This window comes from Hibiscus syriacus, unplaced genomic scaffold, assembly GCF_006381635.1.
Source record: "Hibiscus syriacus cultivar Baekdansim isolate YM2019G1 unplaced genomic scaffold, ASM638163v2 tig00021167_pilon, whole genome shotgun sequence".
Classification (NCBI taxonomy): domain Eukaryota; kingdom Viridiplantae; phylum Streptophyta; class Magnoliopsida; order Malvales; family Malvaceae; genus Hibiscus; species Hibiscus syriacus.
The window spans coordinates 28,441-46,750 of record NW_024062510.1 but is presented as its reverse complement, the minus strand read 5'-3'; the positions used below and the strand labels follow the sequence as shown (position 1 = coordinate 46,750).

Sequence of the window (18,310 nt, the reverse complement as noted above, 5' to 3'; positions counted from 1 at the left end):
ACAAACAACAGAGCTAAATCTACGAACGAAAACCACGGAGCAAAAGTAACTAAAAGAAGAAGGAATACAAAGGGTAGAAAAAGGAACATGGGACAAAGAATTCCGAGCAAAAATAAAAAGGGAAGGAGATATTTTACCAGTCAATTGTCAAAGCCCCAAAGAGAAGCGATCCGGGAGTGAATAGGAAGGCCGAAAAGTGAGGCCTGTTGAAGGGGGGGAGAGGAGCAGATGTATATCGTATCGAGAGATCCTGATTTGTCAAAAATGTGCTACCTATTATAGTTACTCAACACATTAAGTTTTTAACGACAGTTTAAAATTTAATATTAAATTTTAGAAAAACTTAAGTTTTTTATTTTATTTTATTTTAATATCATGTTTAAAATTTAATATTAAATTTTAGAAAAAAATTGACAGTTTAGGTAATAAAATAGACCGAAACTGATAGTGTAGTTACTCAACACATTAAGTTTTTAATGACAATATACTAAAATGAAATGAAAACTAAACGTTAGATATACTTTTCAAAAAGTTAAAAATTTAAATACTAAACAAATTAAAACTGATAATTTAAGAACAAAATATATAATTTACTCTTATTTTTATCGTGATAATTAGTTTCAATCAAAGTTTAATATAGATATATTATTTGATAACAATATAATAATGAGATAGTTTAAAATTAATATTTTATTAAAATTCACCACATTAGTGTGAAGAATTTAAATAGATAAATATTATTCGAGAGTGTGATGAATTTTTCCTATAATATAATATTTAGGTAGATCTTAAATTAATTTTCGAGATAGGTAATGGACTAATATTTTTACCTGACCTACTAGGCCAATTTTGCCAGAACACGGATACTTTAATCTCGACGTCAGGTTTATATGGCCCAATCGACTCGTACGCGCCCCCTTTTCATTAGTCTCGACTCAATATCAAAGGCGGTAAAGAAACAACAATGGAGGGTGTCGCGGCTTCTGCATCTGCCGAAGCCATAATAGAAACCCTAAAGACCAGAGGCTGGTGCTTAGGCGATCTGGACCAAGTCAAAACTCTCGTAGTACTATTCAAGGCTTTATCCGACGACGTAGACTTGTGTTCGATCGCCGATAAGGTTGAATCGGAGCTCATTAACACGGACCTTAGATCCTTCGGTGGAATATCCTTACTCAAATCCAATCTTCGGAAATCTTCTCATATTCTAGGTCCCAGAGTGCTCCAGGTAAATTACTTCCTCTTCCTCGTTCTGGATTTTGTTTTGGCATAATTTTGAATTGATTTTTGATCATTTTTTTTTGCTTTAGATTTCGTCAGTCAGGGACATATCTAAAAGCAGCATAGCCGAATTTTCTGCGAATTCGAGTGGTTCACGTTTGCTGAGATTGGGTCTGACTGATGGGCATAGTGAGATAACTGCCATTGAGCTCACTCATGTTCCAGCAATTTCAGATGATGTGTTTCCTGGTTCCAAGGTATTGTTAATTTAAATGCTTTAATGAGCTTTTCTCTACTTTTTCTATGACCATTGTGCAATTTGAAACTCAAATATAAGGGGATTATTTGAATGCTACGCAAGTAAATCGGCATTGACTTCTTTAATTAAAGATAATTGAACGTTTGGCCATCGTTTATATATTTATTTGTGAAGTAATTTTAAATTCTCGTGATGATAGCTTCCTGTAATTTGTTCATCCTCTCTAGAAATTCTTCATGATACATTATTATTTTTGAATTATGGACTATGGTTGGCAGATTCGCTTGGAAAACAAAGTCGTGATAAAAGGTGGCATATTATGCCTGAACCCTAAAGTGATAACTGTGTTAGGAGGTGTTGTTCAATCACTCTATGATGAGTGGAAGATGAATAAAAAGTATTCAGGTGTCTCCCGTTCATCCAAGGAAAGTGTTACCTGTGGTCCTCCCCCATTTGAGAAGTTGCAAATTGAGGCCCCTTCGAGAAGTAGGTTTGCTTAACCAGGCAGATCACATGGTGGGTATTCTGGATCATTTTAAATGTCTGGTATTTGATCAATTGATCTTGTTTCCCTCTTTCTTTGCATTCCATTTATTTGTTTCGCATTTAGATTTCGTTCCAACACTCTTTAATTGGTTCAGTAAATACATAGGCTCCACGTTTAGCCTTAGAGAAACAAAGTGATAGACATAGAACACATGGTTGGAATGAACGTTGTTGTTGGCTATTTATAAGCATGCTGCTAACTCTTATCAGTATGATATCTGTTGTCTATTGGAGATGATGGCTCACGTTATTGCAGAAAATATTTACAATATGTATGCCAATGTGAAGAGATGAAATGAAACCCTTTTGCCATTGACTACTTTTTCATATTGGACATGCTTGAAGTGCTGACTCTTTCAGTAGATTTTTATTCCTTTGATGAATGTACTTCATCTTTCTTATATTTTTCTGGGAAACAATTATTGGCAGGTTCAAAGAAAAAGGAAACTTTTATTTTGATTACTTGGTGTCCAGGAGAAAAAAAAACTTGAGACTCTTAGGAACGTCTAAATAATTCACAATTACTGAAGTCCTGAATTGTATTCTTGAATCATGAGAACACACTCATAAACAATTATTCTCCTTGAATCTCATCAATTATGAATAAGCACCAGCCATCCATCACTAGTGGTTAATTAGTGGCAGATGTTCCAAATTTTAAACTTCTAAGAAAGTTTATTTGCAACTTTGTGCAACATTAAAGGTTAAGCTTGAGGATGAACAATGAGCATCGAGAAGCTTTAACTTAAGGAGCCATTGTTATTCAAAAGGCCTCCTGAACAGTTGTTCATTTCCTTAACTTTTCATTTATGAGCAGTTCTATTTGTAATGCAAGCTTTAGATGACTCTCAAACTGTGATTATTCATTATACTTTCTTGATGAGCATTGGGTATATATGTTGTTCATTATCTCATGGTTATATTGTGCAGATTTCTCTGAGTCATCATCCAAGACAGCTGGACCTACTGTGGCGAATTCAGATGGTAATGCTGAAAGCAGGTGGAGCAGAAGGAGCCAGAATGTTGAAGTAAAACCAGATAATGTGGATAATGGTCTTAAGACAGCTTCCATAGCTGAAAAATTGGAAGAAAATCCAAGTAGCTCTGAAACAAGACCAAAAGAAGGTGCTTCAGCTTTATCTTCTATTTTGTTTTTACTTAATAAAACTACAATGGCACATCCACTTACCACCTTTAAATTCAATTTCATAACAGCACATATCATGAGGGCTTCTTTTTCAGGAAAAAGGTTGAAAAATGAGATGTACTTAGTAAAGGGAATCTGTCCATACTACATGCTACCTTGGCTTAAAAATTGTGTTATTAGCATTTACTTGTAAACATAATCAGGGGAAATCTATTGCAAGGCTATCACTTCTTAAAATCTTAGGTCGATTTTATCGAGTAAAATGGACAAGCATTGTTATGATAGGAAAAGAACAGAATTAGTTTATTAACTATCAACTTCCTTAAGTTTAGATAATGTGTTATGTTAACTTATATATCTTTCCTTTTCCAGTAGTCGAGTCCGTCCCTGTTCAAAATCAAGCCGCAGCTCAGAAACTCTTGCAGAAAATGGGCCATTCCAACCAGGATGGTCGACATTCCAGAGGTCGAAATTACAGGGGAAAGGGAAAACAAGAGAGCCCGTGGTGTTCACTTTAGATGAGTGGGAAAAGAGGAAAGTTGGCGCAAAACCTCAGATAAATGAATACCCTGAAACCAGTCGTGATGAAGACCTTGCTAGGCAGCTTCAGGCTCGACTCGACATGGAAGATTATAATGTTAGTTTTCTTGCAACAAAGTTGTTTCGGTTGCCATTTGTGTTTATATGTCACCTTGTGATGTTTAATAAAATCATTTTATTTGTTTAGGCACAAAGGACGCATGACTCTGAAGCAGATTACATTAAAAGAAGTATGTTTAACAATGGAGGAGAAGATGGTAGAGATACAGAGGAACGTGGAGGTCGAGGAAGGGGAAGAGGGAGAGGGAGAGGTAGAGGAAGGGGGAGAGGAGGAAGAGGGAGGGCGAGTTTTGTCTAACCCTTCTCTTCACCTCTATACTATATATGCACTCTTTTTGTACAATATAACCTTTTAGTTCATTTTTAGGGTAAGCTATGCATTTAGTATCTAAACTATTAATTTTGGTCTGTTTTAGTATCTAAATTTTCATATTTTTTTAGAATCATACCTATGTTTAGTTTTCATTTCATTTTAGTCATCGTCGTTAGAAATTCAACATGTTTAATACCTAACTATCAGTTTTGGTCTGATTTAATACTTGAATTTTAATTTTTATGTTAAATTTTGAACGGTATATTGAAATAAAAAAAAATCAAACTTTAAAATGGTTTTAAAAATATTAAAAGTTTAAGTACTATAACGGATTAAAATTAATAGTAATAATTTAGTTACTAAACGTGAAATTTACATTGTTCTCGACAGGTAATAGTTTTGGAACAAACACAGTAAGTCTAGTGGATTGAATACTTTGCATTAAACTCTCGTTGGGTTTGAACGAGGGAATGTCGACAGAAAACTAGTTGTGTTCGATCTGATAGCACCAGAGTCAAATTAATCAAAATCGAATTAATTGATTTTTAATCGAGTTATTTTTTTTAAAAAATAATTAACTGAATAGAACAAGTTTGGGTAATTCGTTTAGTTTTCAGATTAATACCGAATAGAACAATAAAATAATCACGAATCAATTTAAAATTTAATTAGATTTTGAATAAAATTTAATTCAAACAAATTATGTTATCTTTCACAACAAACTTTTGAAAATACTAGGGTAAAGTACATCAATGGTACCTGATTATGAGTTGTTTTATTGATTCTCCGGCTATCAAAAATCATAAAATTATCTTCTAATTATAAGATATAATTTTATTGAGTCTCTCGACTATTAAAAGTTATAAATATTCATCAGAGTATTTATATATTCTAAACTCTTCCTTTATCATATCACAATTAAAGTTTAAAATATATAAATAATCAGGTGATTATTTTATAATTTTTTATAGTTGAGGTATTCAACAATACAATAGCATATAGTTAAAAAAATTATTTCATAACTTTTAATATTCGAGATTTAACAAAACATCACCCCTAGAGGATCATTTGTATATATTTATACTTTACCCAAAATATTATAACAAATACGTGTGAAATTTACAGTAGCGGAACGATGAAAATACATAGAGTTTTTTGGGTTAAATTACACATTTAATATCTAAAATATCAATTTTTATTTATTTTAGCACCTAAACTTTTAATATTTTCAAAATTATATATGACTTTTAGTTTTTATTTCATTTTATTACCCCGCTGTTAAAAATTTAATTTGTTTAATATCTAAATTATCAGTTTTGGCCCGTTTTAATACGTAAACTTCTAATTTTTTCAAAATTTAATGTTAAATTTTGAACGAGTACTAAAATAAAACAAAAATTAAAGATTTTAATAACAGAATACTAAAATAAAATAAAAATTAAATTTTAAATATGATTTTAAAAAACTAAAAGTCTAGGTGCTAAAAGGATATTACAGTTTGAGAGTAATTCCCAAATAAAAAACACCGATCACTTGTGCCATCTAAAAATGATCAACTAAATCGTAATGCGATCGATAATTCGCAACGCGATCTCCGGTATCGCAAATCAGTTTTCAGATTCGCAACGCGAACATCGACTATCGCAATGTGATTTTCCAAATTCGTTGCGATAATCAAAGTTCGCGTTGCGATTTATTCCAAGTTCGTTGCGATTTATTCCAAGTTCGCGTTAAATCGCAATGACTGGTGGTATTGCATTTGTTTTTTAAGAATTTTCTCTAAAAAGATAGTATTCGCGCGGACGTGTCGAAGACACGTATTACCACGACCACGACCACGAGACGGACGGTGGCGGCGGCGGCGCGCGAGAGTCACCCTTGTTCTCTATCACTCAACAAGGAAGTGGGAAGGCCAAGCCTTAAATACCATTCCCAATAATGTTTCCAATACTATGTGGGATTGAGCATTACCAACACTTGTTCCCAATACTATGTGGGATTGAGCCTTAAATAGTGATATTATTTGTGAATTATAGTTAATGACTTTAGTATTTGTATGAAAAGTATTTGTGGTTCATTTAATTTTCATGCAATTCTAATTTATTTTCAATTGATTGTAATTGCACGATAACAAATTTTTTTATTCTCGCGAGCGATGCAATTTTTTTTGAATGTTTTGCTTAAAATTGCAATAATCGCGATTGATTGTAGATTGACTTTTAATTATGACATATTTAATCGTATAATACTAATGCAATTGGTTGCTGATTTAGTTGTTTTAAGGTGCATGATTGTTAATTATTTTCTGAATAATCACATAGTATTGGAAACAAGTATTAGTAATGCTCAATCCCACATATATTAGAAACACTATTAGGAATGGTATTTAAGGCTTGGTTTTCCCACTTCCTTGTTGAGTGATAGAGAACAAGGGGGACTCTCGCGCGCCGCCGCCGTCTGTCTCGTCTCGTCTCGTCTCGGGTCGTGGTCGTGGTCGTAGTAATACGTGTCTTCAACACGTCCGCGCGAATACTATCTTTTTAGAGAAAATTCTTAAGAAACAAATGAAATACCACCAGTCGTTGCGATTTTGGACTATCGCAACGAACTTGAAATAAATCGCAACGCGAACTTCGACTATCGCAACGAACTTGGAATAAATCGCAACGCGAACTTGGACTATTGCAACGCGAACTTGGACTATCGCAACGAATTTGGAATAAATCGCAACGCGAACTTCGACTATCGCAACGAATTTGAAATAAATCGTAACGCGAACTTCGATTATCGCAACGAATTTGGAATAAATCGCAACGAACTTGGAATAAATCGTAACAAATTTGGAATAAATCGCAACGCGAACTTCGACTATCGCCACGAATTTGGAATAAATCGCAACGCGAACTTGGACTATCGCAACGAATTTGTAATAAATTGTAACGCGAACTTCGACTATCGCAACGCAAATCTCGGGTCGTGGTCGTGGTAATACGTGTCTTCGACACGTCCGCGCGAATACTATCTTTTTAGAGAAAATTCTTAAGAAACAAATGCAATACCACCAGTCGTTGCGATTTAACGCGAACTTCGACTATCACAATGAACTTGGAATAAATCGCAACATGAACTTCGACTATCGCAATGAATTTGGAAAATCGCATTGCGATAGTCGAAGTTCGAGTTGCGATAGTCGATTTTCGCGTTGCGAATCTGGAAATTGATTTGCGATACCGGAGATCGCGTTGCGAATTATCGATTGCATAGCGGTATAGTTGGTCATTTTGGCAAATCCAAAAAAATTGATTAAAATCGTATATTATAAGACATTTTTTGTCACTGAGATTATTTTTTCTTTAGTATATCTTAATTGATTATAAATAATATATAGTGATCTAAGTAAAAGACCGGACTACGGCGCGACATTTTTTTACCTTGAATTGTTGAAAATTATCTGCTACATTGCATCCCCTTTCCCCCAATCCAACCGGTAATCGCTGTTTTAATCTCTTCCTTAATCGCGATTAGATCCTATAGAAGAAAGTCTCTCGATTTATCCGGAGTTCTCGCCGGATTTCTCGTCATGACTGTTCACTTCGCCGTCGGATACAGGTCTTTTCTTCTTCTTCTCTTATATATAAAAAATGGCTGTCCCTTGTTCCCATATAATGAGGATTTGTAGATTTAGAGATAGTGATTGCCTAATGAAATTTACCAGAAATTGAGTGAGCTAATTTTGGTAGAAATATTCAAGAGCAATGATTTGAAGTTCCTTTTATGATGAATCCGAGTAAGAATTTGTGATATATTTGGAGTAGAAAAGGGTATATTGGTTTGTAGATTCTTTCTTTTGACTGTGTAATTCCTATATTTCTTCATTCCAGGATACAAGTTTTTTTCAATAGTGGCATTGCCGCAGTTTTGTCTCTGGCTATTGGGAACCTCACTGGATGGGAGGACAAGTGCCTGGACTCGAAAGATTCGGCTCTTATCACGTCCTTAATCGGTGGTATTATTAGTCACTATTCTTGCTACAATGGTGATACTTGGTCCTCAGAGCTTGGGGTTCTTAGTGACAACCAGCCTCGGTTGATCACAACTTTTAAGATTGGTATTCTTTCCCCAAGTTTGGTATAGGAACATATTGTTTTGGATTGTTGTCTATCTAGAGTCACAATGCTCTCCGCTGTGTCCTGCTCGAAGTTTCCAACAACGTTCCTCCTAACATATTGTTTTTCTGAAGATTGAATCAACATCTATTCTGGAGAAATGTATCTGCTGGTTTTTCCTTTTAAGTAAAACAACTAGCCAGTTGACATTCTTCTCCAGGCATTTATAGTTGCAACCTTCATCGTCATGTTATTGATGATGTCAATTTGGTTATTTCAAGGAACAATTATAAGTGATTTGCATTCTTGATTGCTTGGATATCGTCTTAAATGCATAATCTTATCCGTATAACCAACCAGATATAACGGGAAAAGACTTTGCTTCTTGTTGTGTGTGTATATCAGCCTGTTTGAAAGGGCACAAATGGAGGTGTGACGAATACAGGGCTTCTAGCAGCTTTGGCAGCAGGAAGTGTCATTGGTTTAACATTTGTTGTTGTCGGATTTTTCACTACAAGATGTTCAGATGGAATGGCCGTGAAGCAGCTATTGGTTATACCTCTTTCAGCAGTGGCTGGACTTTTAGGAAGTCTCATAGATTCTCTGCTGGGAGCAACCCTTCAATTCAGTGGCTTCTGCACTGTCCCAAACAAGGTATAATGCAATGCCCAAGATTTTTTTAAAACACAGGCCATGATAAGTAAACCATTTAAGCTTTTCTTCCATCATGATTTCATTTTTAAAATCTCTTTGCAGGTTGTTGGAAAACCTGGACCAACAGTGAGGAAGATTTCAGGCCTTAACTTTCTCGAAAACAATGCCGTCAACCTCGTCTCGGTACTACTGACCACACTGCTGACTTCAATTGCTTGTGTGTACATTTTCTGATCCCTTGATTCTGTTTCACCGTAGACAGCATACTCTTGTGAGAATGTTGAAGAGAATCTGAGAAAATGTATCCCATTTGTATCATGAACTTCAAAAGTACTATTTATGTTTGAAGTATGTTAATTACTATTTAAAAATAAAGATTTTAAATCTATTTTTAATCTTTAAATGATGGTTTTTAGTTATTTTATTTGAAAAATTGTATAAAAGTATGAAAAAGATAAAAATGATAGTATAAAGAGTTGGTGAGGCTGAAGCTCATGGGCATGAAGGGAAAGATTTGGAGTCAGTTTAGTTTTAGTCGGGTCTTTTGTATAGGCATGAAGGGTGATTTTTGCCCCTATCGTATTCCTAACTTGAAATCCTAAATTATAAATCATAAATCATAATTCAACCTCTAAATATAAACCCTAAATTCTAACTTAGGATTTAAATTTTAGAGTTTTAAGTTAGAAGAAAGGTGTAAAATGATGCAATTAAACAATTTAAACAACTTTAAAGGTTAAATTGATACGAAAATATGATAGAGACAAAAATGATGAACTGAACCTACTACATGGATAAAAGTGACCTTAAGCGTAAATATATTTAGGTAATGATGGTAAAGAGTTTGTTTATAAATTTATATTGATCTTCAACAACAACAACAAAACTCTATTCCCATATGTAATAGGGTAAAGGGAGGTAGGGTAGTAGGTTGCCCCCAACACTAGGATTGAGAGCAAACATATATGTAAATACCATACAAACATATTTTAAATAAATATTTAAATATTACTATGATTTTATAATATATATACAACAATTAGGTATATATAATGCAAAAATTATAATTTAATAATCGAAACGTTAATTCTCGTTTGACATGTTAACAAAAATGATTAAATTTTGGATAAATTATCAATATAATCCCGACAACAAATCTGATAATTAATCCCACTTCTAACTTGAATTTAGAGAAAAATTTAGGGTGAATTACGCGTTTTGTATCTAAACTATCAGTTTTGTCCCTTTTTTGTATCTAAACTTTCAATTTTTTCAAAATCATACCCAACATTTAGTTTCTGTTTCATTTTAGTACCCATTAAAAATTTAACGTTAAGTTTCGAAACAAATTGAAAGTTTAAGTACTAAAATGAACCAAAACTGATAGTTTAGGTATTAAACGCGTTAATTTTTTTAACAACAGGATACTAAAATAAAAACTAAACGTTATATATGATTTTAAAAAATATTAAAAGTTTAGGTACTAAAACATATCAAAACTAATAATTTAGATACTAAACAAGTAATTTGTCCAATATTATATAGGGTAAATTACGTATTTAGTACATAAACTATCACTTTTGATATGCTTTAGTACTTAAACTTTCAATTTTTTAAAATCATACTTAAAGTTTAATTTTTGTTTCATTTTACTACCCCACCGTTAAAATCTTTTGTTTTGTTTCTTTTTAATTCCCCGTAAAAATTTAACATCAAGTTTTGATATAATTAAAAGTTTAGGTATTAAAACTGACCAAAATTGATAGTTTAGATACTAAACATGTTAAGTTTTTAATGGAGGAATACTAAAACAAAATTAAAACTAAACGTTAGGTATGATTTTGAAAAAGTTGAAACTTAAAAGTTTCGGTACTGAAACGGATAAAAAATGATAGTTTAGGCACTAAATGAAAATTTTACCCTATTATATACAAGGTCAGCGTGAAACAGTAAACAAACAGTTATAACAGTCTCTATCATTTTCCCAACTGACACCAACTATATAAACTGTTGTTTGGCAGTGAAGATTGAAGCAAGAAAGAAGATGGAGAGAAGTCTAATCGAGCCATTGATCGCCGTTTCATACTCTTCCTTCATGGCGTTTAGATACTTGAGAATGAAGCATCTTGATTTGTCCGGAGCTCTCGCCCTATTTCCGGTCATGACTGTTCACCTCGTCGCCGGATACAGGTCCGTTCTTTTTAATTTTCTTTTTTATTTTGTAGTGTTTGGCTGCCAAGAAAGTCGTCAAGAAACTGGAATCTCAGGTTCGGTGCAATGTTGCTGGCCTTCATCATTACTTCGTCGAAGCTCAGCAGATTTGGCTCTGAATTCAAGGAAGGTGGAAGAAAAACTGGTACATTCATAACTCTCTTCAACAATGATTTGAACAATTGAACTTCAATTGAACTTGTTTTCTTCATTTTCCAGGATTCAAGTTTTGTTCAATGGTGGTGTCGCGGCACTTCTGTGTGGCTCTCGGGAACCTGACTGGATGGGAGGACAAGTACTGCCTTGACTCGAAAGAGTCAACTCTTGTCACGGCGTTGATCGGCGGCATAATCGGTCATTACTCTTGCCGCAACGGCGATTCTTGGTCCTATGAGATCGGGTTTCTCAGCATTGTCATGCCGCGGTTGATCACCACTTTTAAGGTAGCCGTTCATTCTTCCCAAATCCTGTTTGAGACTTTATTGCTCTGCATATGGTTATCTAATGTAACGGTAAACGATTATCAGCGAGTTCAAAGGGGCACGAACGGGGGTGTGACCGAAATAGGACTCCTATCCGCACTGTCTGGAGGGCCACCATCGGTTTAACATTTGTTTCTGTCCAAATTCTCACCACAAGCTGTTCAGATGGATCACCGGCCATGAAGCAGCTATTGGTCATACCGGTTTCCGCCGTGGCTGGACTCTTCGGAAGCGTCATGGATTCTCTGGTGGGAGCAACCCTCCAGTTCAGTGGCTTCTGCAGCGTCCGAGACAAGGTATGCCCGATGCCAATAGGCCATGGAAATGGGAAACAATGTATGTCCCAGCAGCACCAATGTGACTTCTTGTTTGATCTCGTTGCAGGTTGTCGGAAAACCCGGACCGACGGTGAGGAATATCTCCGGCCGTAACTGTCTCGACAACAACGCCGTCGACCTCGTCTCGATACTACTGACCACGGTGCTGACTTCGATTGCCTGCGTGTTCATTTTCTGAAATGTTACAAGTCTGAGAGATTGTATGAACTTCATATTTGGTACTGGGAAAACAGTTTTGTCATTTGATTGTGCTTTGAAATAAAGATTACCATATTGTTTGACTGCTAAATTTGTGTTATTTTTGTGTGTCCCGTGATGTCAACTGATGTTAATAGTTTGATACCTAATGGACGAAATAAAAAATTGGGTGAAGAACACATTTAGTACCTAAACTGTCACTTTTGTTCCATTTTAATAACCTAAACTTTCATTTTTTTTCAAAATCATACCTAATATTTACCTTTGGTTTCGTTTTAGTACCCCACCGTTAAAAATTTAGGTACTAAAATGAAACAAAAGTTAATGGCGTGGTACAAAAATGAAACAAAAAGTAAACGTTAGGTATGGTTTTTAAAAAAATGAAAGTTTTCATACTAAAACGAAGCAAAATTGATAGTGTAGGTACTAAACATGTAGTTTACCCTAAAATTTTTAATTAATTATAATAATTCGTATGAAATTTTTATGGGTAAATTACACGTTTAGTACTTGAATTATCAATTTTAATTGTACCTAAACTTTCAATTTTTTCAAAACATAACTAAAGTTTAGTTTTTGTATTATTTTAGTATATATGTTCAAAATTTAACATTAATTTTTGAAATTTTTTGAATGTTTAAGTACTAAAATGGATCAAAACTTATAGTTTAAGTACTAAATATGTTAAATTTTTAACAGTAAGGTGTTAAAATGAAATAAAAACTAAATGTTAAGAATGATTTTAAAAAAATTAAAAATTTAAATACTAAAATAAATCAAAATTAATATTTTAATTATTAAATTCATAATTTTTTAATTTTAAGAATCAAATTGACAGTGACGTGATCCTAAACAAATTAAAGCCATTTGTCATACAAAATCTACCAGCAGAAAACTACAGAAACAAAACACCATTGGTCAAGTTAAAACCAGCCCTTACCGGAAAATAACCACTTGCGTTTAACTTTTCCATTCCCTTTACTCTTCTTATTAACCTCACGAAATACCATCTTAAAGAGAAAAGATTCTAAACATGGCTGCCCCTTCCTATGAAGTCGATGAATGCCGAGGATGTTGGGAAATAAAATAATGAAGATGTTGTCGAACTTCTTGATGTAGCAACAATGATCTGCTTGGCATATGGTAAAACCACTTCTACTCGTGAAACTATCGAACTTCTTGTACCACTGTCTAGGAGTTTGTTTTAAACCATACAAGCTCTTCTACAACCTGCATACCAGGTTTGTCTTGTATACCTTTATGAAGCTTTCTGGCTGCCTCATATAGATTTCCTCTTCCAAATCACCATGAAGGAAAGCTATCTTTATATCTAACTGCTTAAGATATAGATTCTCTGCAGCTACAATTTTCAACACCAGTCTGATTGTAGACAGCTTCACGATTGGAGAGAAAATTTCATTATAGTCAATACATTCTTTTTGCTGAAAACCTTTGACAACCAATCTTGCTTTGTAGCGTTTGCTCCCATCGTGCTCTTCTTATATCCTGTAAATCCACTTGTTATGGAGCGCTATCTTGTCTGGTGGTAATTCAGCTAATTCCCACGTCTGATTTGACATAAGCGAGTCCATATCATCTTTCATGAAAGACTCCCACTTAACTGAATCCTCCATCTGCATTGCTCCATCATAGCACTCTGGTTCACCATTGTCAGTCAACAACAAGTAGTGTAAAGAAGGCGAATAACGCTGGGTTGGTTTAGGAATTCTGGAGGAGTGTCTCAGTTCTGGTGTGTCTGGTTCTTCTTGAACTGCTTCAGGACTGATCTGAACATCATTTCCAGAAATCTCCTCAAACTCAGCAAATTCCTTTGTTTCTACTTCAGTATTGGAGCTACTTGATTCTATGGTTGACATGTCTTTGTACATCACATTTTCATTGAAAATGACATATATGCTTCTGATGATCTTTCAATTTTCGTAATCCCAAAACCGATAACCGAACTCATCACCACCATAACCAACAAAGACACATTTGTTAGACTTAGCATCAAGTTTACTTCTTTCAGCAGAATTTATCTGTACATAAGAAATACAACCAAACACTCTTAAGTGTGAAAGGTTTATTTCTTTCTTGCTCCAAACTTCCTCTGATATTCCACCATCCAAGGGAACTGAGGGCCCACGGTTAATCATGTAAGCTACAGTGTTGATAGCTTCAGCCTATAGCGATCTGGGCAAGCCGACATGTATCCTCATGCTTCTGGCACGTTGATTCAGAGTTATGTTCATGCGCTCTGCTACGCCATTCTGCTGCGGTGTCATGGGAACTGTTGTCTCCATCTTGATCCCACTGTTTGCGTAGAAATCTCTGAATCTTATATTTTTGTACTCTCCTCCATTATCAGACTTCAACCACTTCACTTTCAACTCAGTCTCATTTTCCACCATGGCCTTCCATTTTCTGAAGGTGTCAAAGACTTCTGATTTTTTTTCAGAAAATAAACCCACACCTTCCTTGTAGAATCATCGATGAAGGTGACATAATATAGTGAACCTACAAGGGATGAAACTGGAGATGGTCTCCATACATCAATATGAACCAACTCTAACTTTTTAGCCTTGGGTGTCTTACCAATCTTTGCAAAATTGACTTTCTTTTATTTGCCAAAGATGCAATTATCAGATAGTTCGACATCTATATTCTTTAGATCCGGAAGCTTCCCTTTTGACAAAAGTGTTTTCATCCCTTTCTTGCTCATATGCCCAAGCCTTTGGTGCCATAGGCTTGATTTTCCATCATCATCTGCTGCAGTAATGATATTCTTTAAGTTTGAGGATACAGAGAGTACCAGTCTTCTTACCACGAGCAATGACGAGTGCTCCTTTGGAAATCTTCCATTCACAACCTGAAAAGGTTGTACTATATCATTCTCCATCAAGCTGTCCAACAGAAATCAAACTTCTTTTGAGGCCAGGAATATGTCTCAATCCTTTCAGCTTCCAGGTGGTATGGTTTGACAACTTTAATCGGATGTCTCATTTTCCGACGATCTTCAAGGTTTCATCATCGGCTAGATGAAACTTCTCAAAATCATCACTGATATAGTTCTCCATGATTTCTTGGCATGGGGTGGAGTGAAAAGATGCCCCTGAATCCAAGATCCATGATTCAATCGGACTGTTGACGCTTAGAATCATGGCATCACCTGTCTCCTCTGTCATGTTGGCAGATTCATGTGCACCGATATCTTTCTTCAGTGCTCGACAATCCCTTTGAAAGTGACCTTTCTTGCCACAATTATAACAGGTAAAATCTTTCTTTCATGTTCTTGATTTTCCCTTTCTGGATTTCTATCTACCATGATTTGAATTTCTTTATAAAGTTCTCCCTCTAGACTTCGTGTGCAAGGCTGAGGAGCTTGATGCTTCACCCGATTCTCTCCGTCGAATTTCTTCACTCAATACCAGATCCCGAACATCATCGAATTTTAATTTACTATTTCCTGACGAGCTGCTGACTGCTGTAACAGTAGCATTCCAACTGTCTGGTAGAGATGGTAAGAAAATTAACGCTCGAACTTCATCATCGAATTCAATTTCCACTGAACTCAATTGGGTTGTGATTGTGTTGAGTTCATTTAGGTGTTGAGCCATTGATGCCCATTCCGCCATCCGCAAATTAAATAATCGCCTTATCAAATGAACTTTGTTTGAGGCTGATGGCTTCTCATACATACTGGAGAGAGCCGCCATAAGACCCTCCATAGTCTTTTCCTTTGCTATGTTCAAAGCAACATTGCGGGATAACAGCAGTCGGATAACTCCGAGGGCTTGTCTGTCGAGAAGAGCCTAGTCTTCATTCTTCATGCCCTCTGGTTGCTTTCCTGAGAGAGGTTGATATAGATTTTTCTGATACAACAGAAAACCTTCAATCTGCATGTTCCAAACGCTAAAATCCGTACCATCGAATTTTTCAATTTCACATTCCCTTCGTCTGCAGCCATCGCTCCCACTCGAATCTGGCTTCGTTTGGATAGTTTCTGACAATTCTTGCGAACCATCGTGTATTAGAACACATCCGTCGATAAATTCGTATCGTCGACAATTTTTTTACTATTCACAAAATTCACTATTCATGTGAATAGTAATGAATAGTAACATCGCAAAAAATTGACAAAATTCATAACCAAAAGCTAATGATACCAGTTGTTGGGAAATAAAATAATTAAGTTGTTGTCAAACTTCTTGATGTAGCAACAATGATCTGCTTGGCATATGGTAAAACCACTGCTACTCATGAAACTATCAAACTTCTTGTATCTAGGAGCTTGTTTTAAACCATACAAGCTCTTCTTCAACCTGTATACCAGGTTTTTCTTGTATGCCTTTATGAAGCCTTCTGCCTGCCTCATATAGATTTCCTTCTTGTCAATACATTCTTTTTGTTGAAAACCTTTGACAACCAATCTTGCTTTGTAGCGTTTTCTCCCATCGTGCTCTTATTTTATTCTGTAAATCCACTTGTTATGGTGCACTTTCTTGCCTGGTGGTAATTCAACTAATTCCCACGTCTGATTTGACATAAGCGAGTCCATCTCATCTTTCATAGAAGACTCCCACTTGACTGAATCCTCCACCTGCGTTGCTTCATCATAGCACTCTGGTTCACCATTGTCAGTCAGCAACAAGTAGTGTAAAGAAGGCGAATAACACTGGGTTGGTTTAGGAATTCTGGAGGAGCGTCTCAGTTCTGGTGCTGGTTCTTCTTGAACTGCTTCAGGAGTGATCCCAAATCATTTATTTCTCCCAATACTAGAGAGATTTCTTGTGAGTAGTGAGCATTTTGTAAACACCTGTAAATTTTCTCTCTTTAGTAAAAGATCTGCAGCAGTCTGGAGACGTAGGCATAATTGGCCGAACTCCATTATCAATTTTTTGGGTATTATTATTTTGCTTTTATTTCGCATTCTCACTAATCTGGTTATAGGGAAATTACTCGTTCTCGTTTATTTCCTAACAGAGGAGTCATTCGTGTTTACAGCGACGACTCCATTTGGCGTTCTTCTAAGCCAAACTTCAACGTTCCCATCGAAGATGATGAGTCCATCGTGTGGAAAGATGTCGTCTTTGATCCTTAGCACGACTTTCAGCTTAAGATCTATAAGCCATCTTCACAACCTTCTTCATCTGTTATGCTCCCCATCTTTTATTACATCCATGGTGGTGGTTTTTGTATCAGGTCACGCGCCTGGCCTAACTATCAAAACTGCTGCTTCCGCCTTACTTTGGAGCTTCAAGCCGTTGTGATTTCGCCAGACTATCATTTGGCTCCGGAGAACAGGCTTCCGGCAGCCATTGAGGACGGTTTCACAGTAGTGAAATGGCTCCAAGCTTAAGCTTTGATTGATAACCTTGATTCATAGTTAACTAATATAGCGGATTTTAGCAAGGTGTTTATATCCAGTGACTAAGTCGGTGGTAATATCGCTTATAACTTAGCGGTCTAGCTAGGGCCTGGTTCACCTGATTTGGCCCTGGTTCTAGTATGAGGTTACGTGCTTTTAGTACCGTTCTTTGGCGGGACAGTTCTAACAGCGTCAGAAGCTGAGGGTCCAAATTAAAGATGCTTTCCTCAATTTGGAGCTCATCGACAGGTTTTGGAGGTTATTTATGCCGATCTATCACCCACTAAAAACCCTTTCGGGCCGGTAGGTCGCAGGCTTGAAAACCTGTCTCTAGACCCTACTCTTGTGGTGGTTGGTTGAAGTGATATGTTGAAAGATAAGGGGAAATAATTATGCCGAGAGGTTGAAGAAGATAGAATATGTTGAATTTGAAGGACAACAACATGGCTTCTTTACTATTAATCCAAACTCTGAACCATCCAAAGCTTTGATGGCTTCTTTACTATTAATCCAAACTCTGAACCATCCAAAGCATTGTTGGCTTCTTTACTATTAATCCAAACTCTGAACAATCCAAAGCTTTTATGAAAGTCATCAAACGATTCATAGATGAAAATTCAAGCTGAGAATATGACGCTTGTTTGTAAGAGAGAATGCTTGCTTTTACTTTACCATTAATGCTTGTTTTACATGAAAGAACATCACATTGAGTCCATGGAACTCATGCAACTTAGAATTGGTGTTAATAATCTTTGAATCATCAAACTATATGCAAATTTCAACTAACAAGACAACTATGAGTAGGGCGTTGGATTTTCGGTCCACTTGACCCGACCGAAAATTATAAATCCTCCACCCAACTTGAAT

At 35.7% G+C, this 18,310-nt stretch overlaps 1 protein-coding gene and 3 pseudogenes across 1 annotated transcript; all 4 read left to right on the top strand.

Annotated features, from left to right (window-relative positions):
* The first annotated feature begins 934 nt into the window (after positions 1-934).
* On the top strand, positions 935-4,086 carry LOC120209977 (tudor domain-containing protein 3-like). Its single transcript, XM_039208832.1, is given in 7 exon segments — positions 935-1,228; positions 1,311-1,478; positions 1,759-1,978; positions 2,957-3,151; positions 3,546-3,662; positions 3,665-3,810; positions 3,901-4,086. Coding segments are annotated over 7 exon segments (1,281 nt in total). The 5' UTR covers positions 935-964; the 3' UTR covers positions 4,072-4,086.
* Positions 4,087-7,666: 3,580 nt separating this feature from the next.
* Positions 7,667-9,128, top strand: LOC120209975 (annotated as a pseudogene).
* A 1,762-nt stretch (positions 9,129-10,890) lies between these two features.
* On the top strand, positions 10,891-12,055 carry LOC120209970 (annotated as a pseudogene).
* Positions 12,056-12,399: 344 nt separating this feature from the next.
* Positions 12,400-17,999, top strand: LOC120209972 (annotated as a pseudogene).
* The last annotated feature ends 311 nt before the right edge of the window (positions 18,000-18,310 follow it).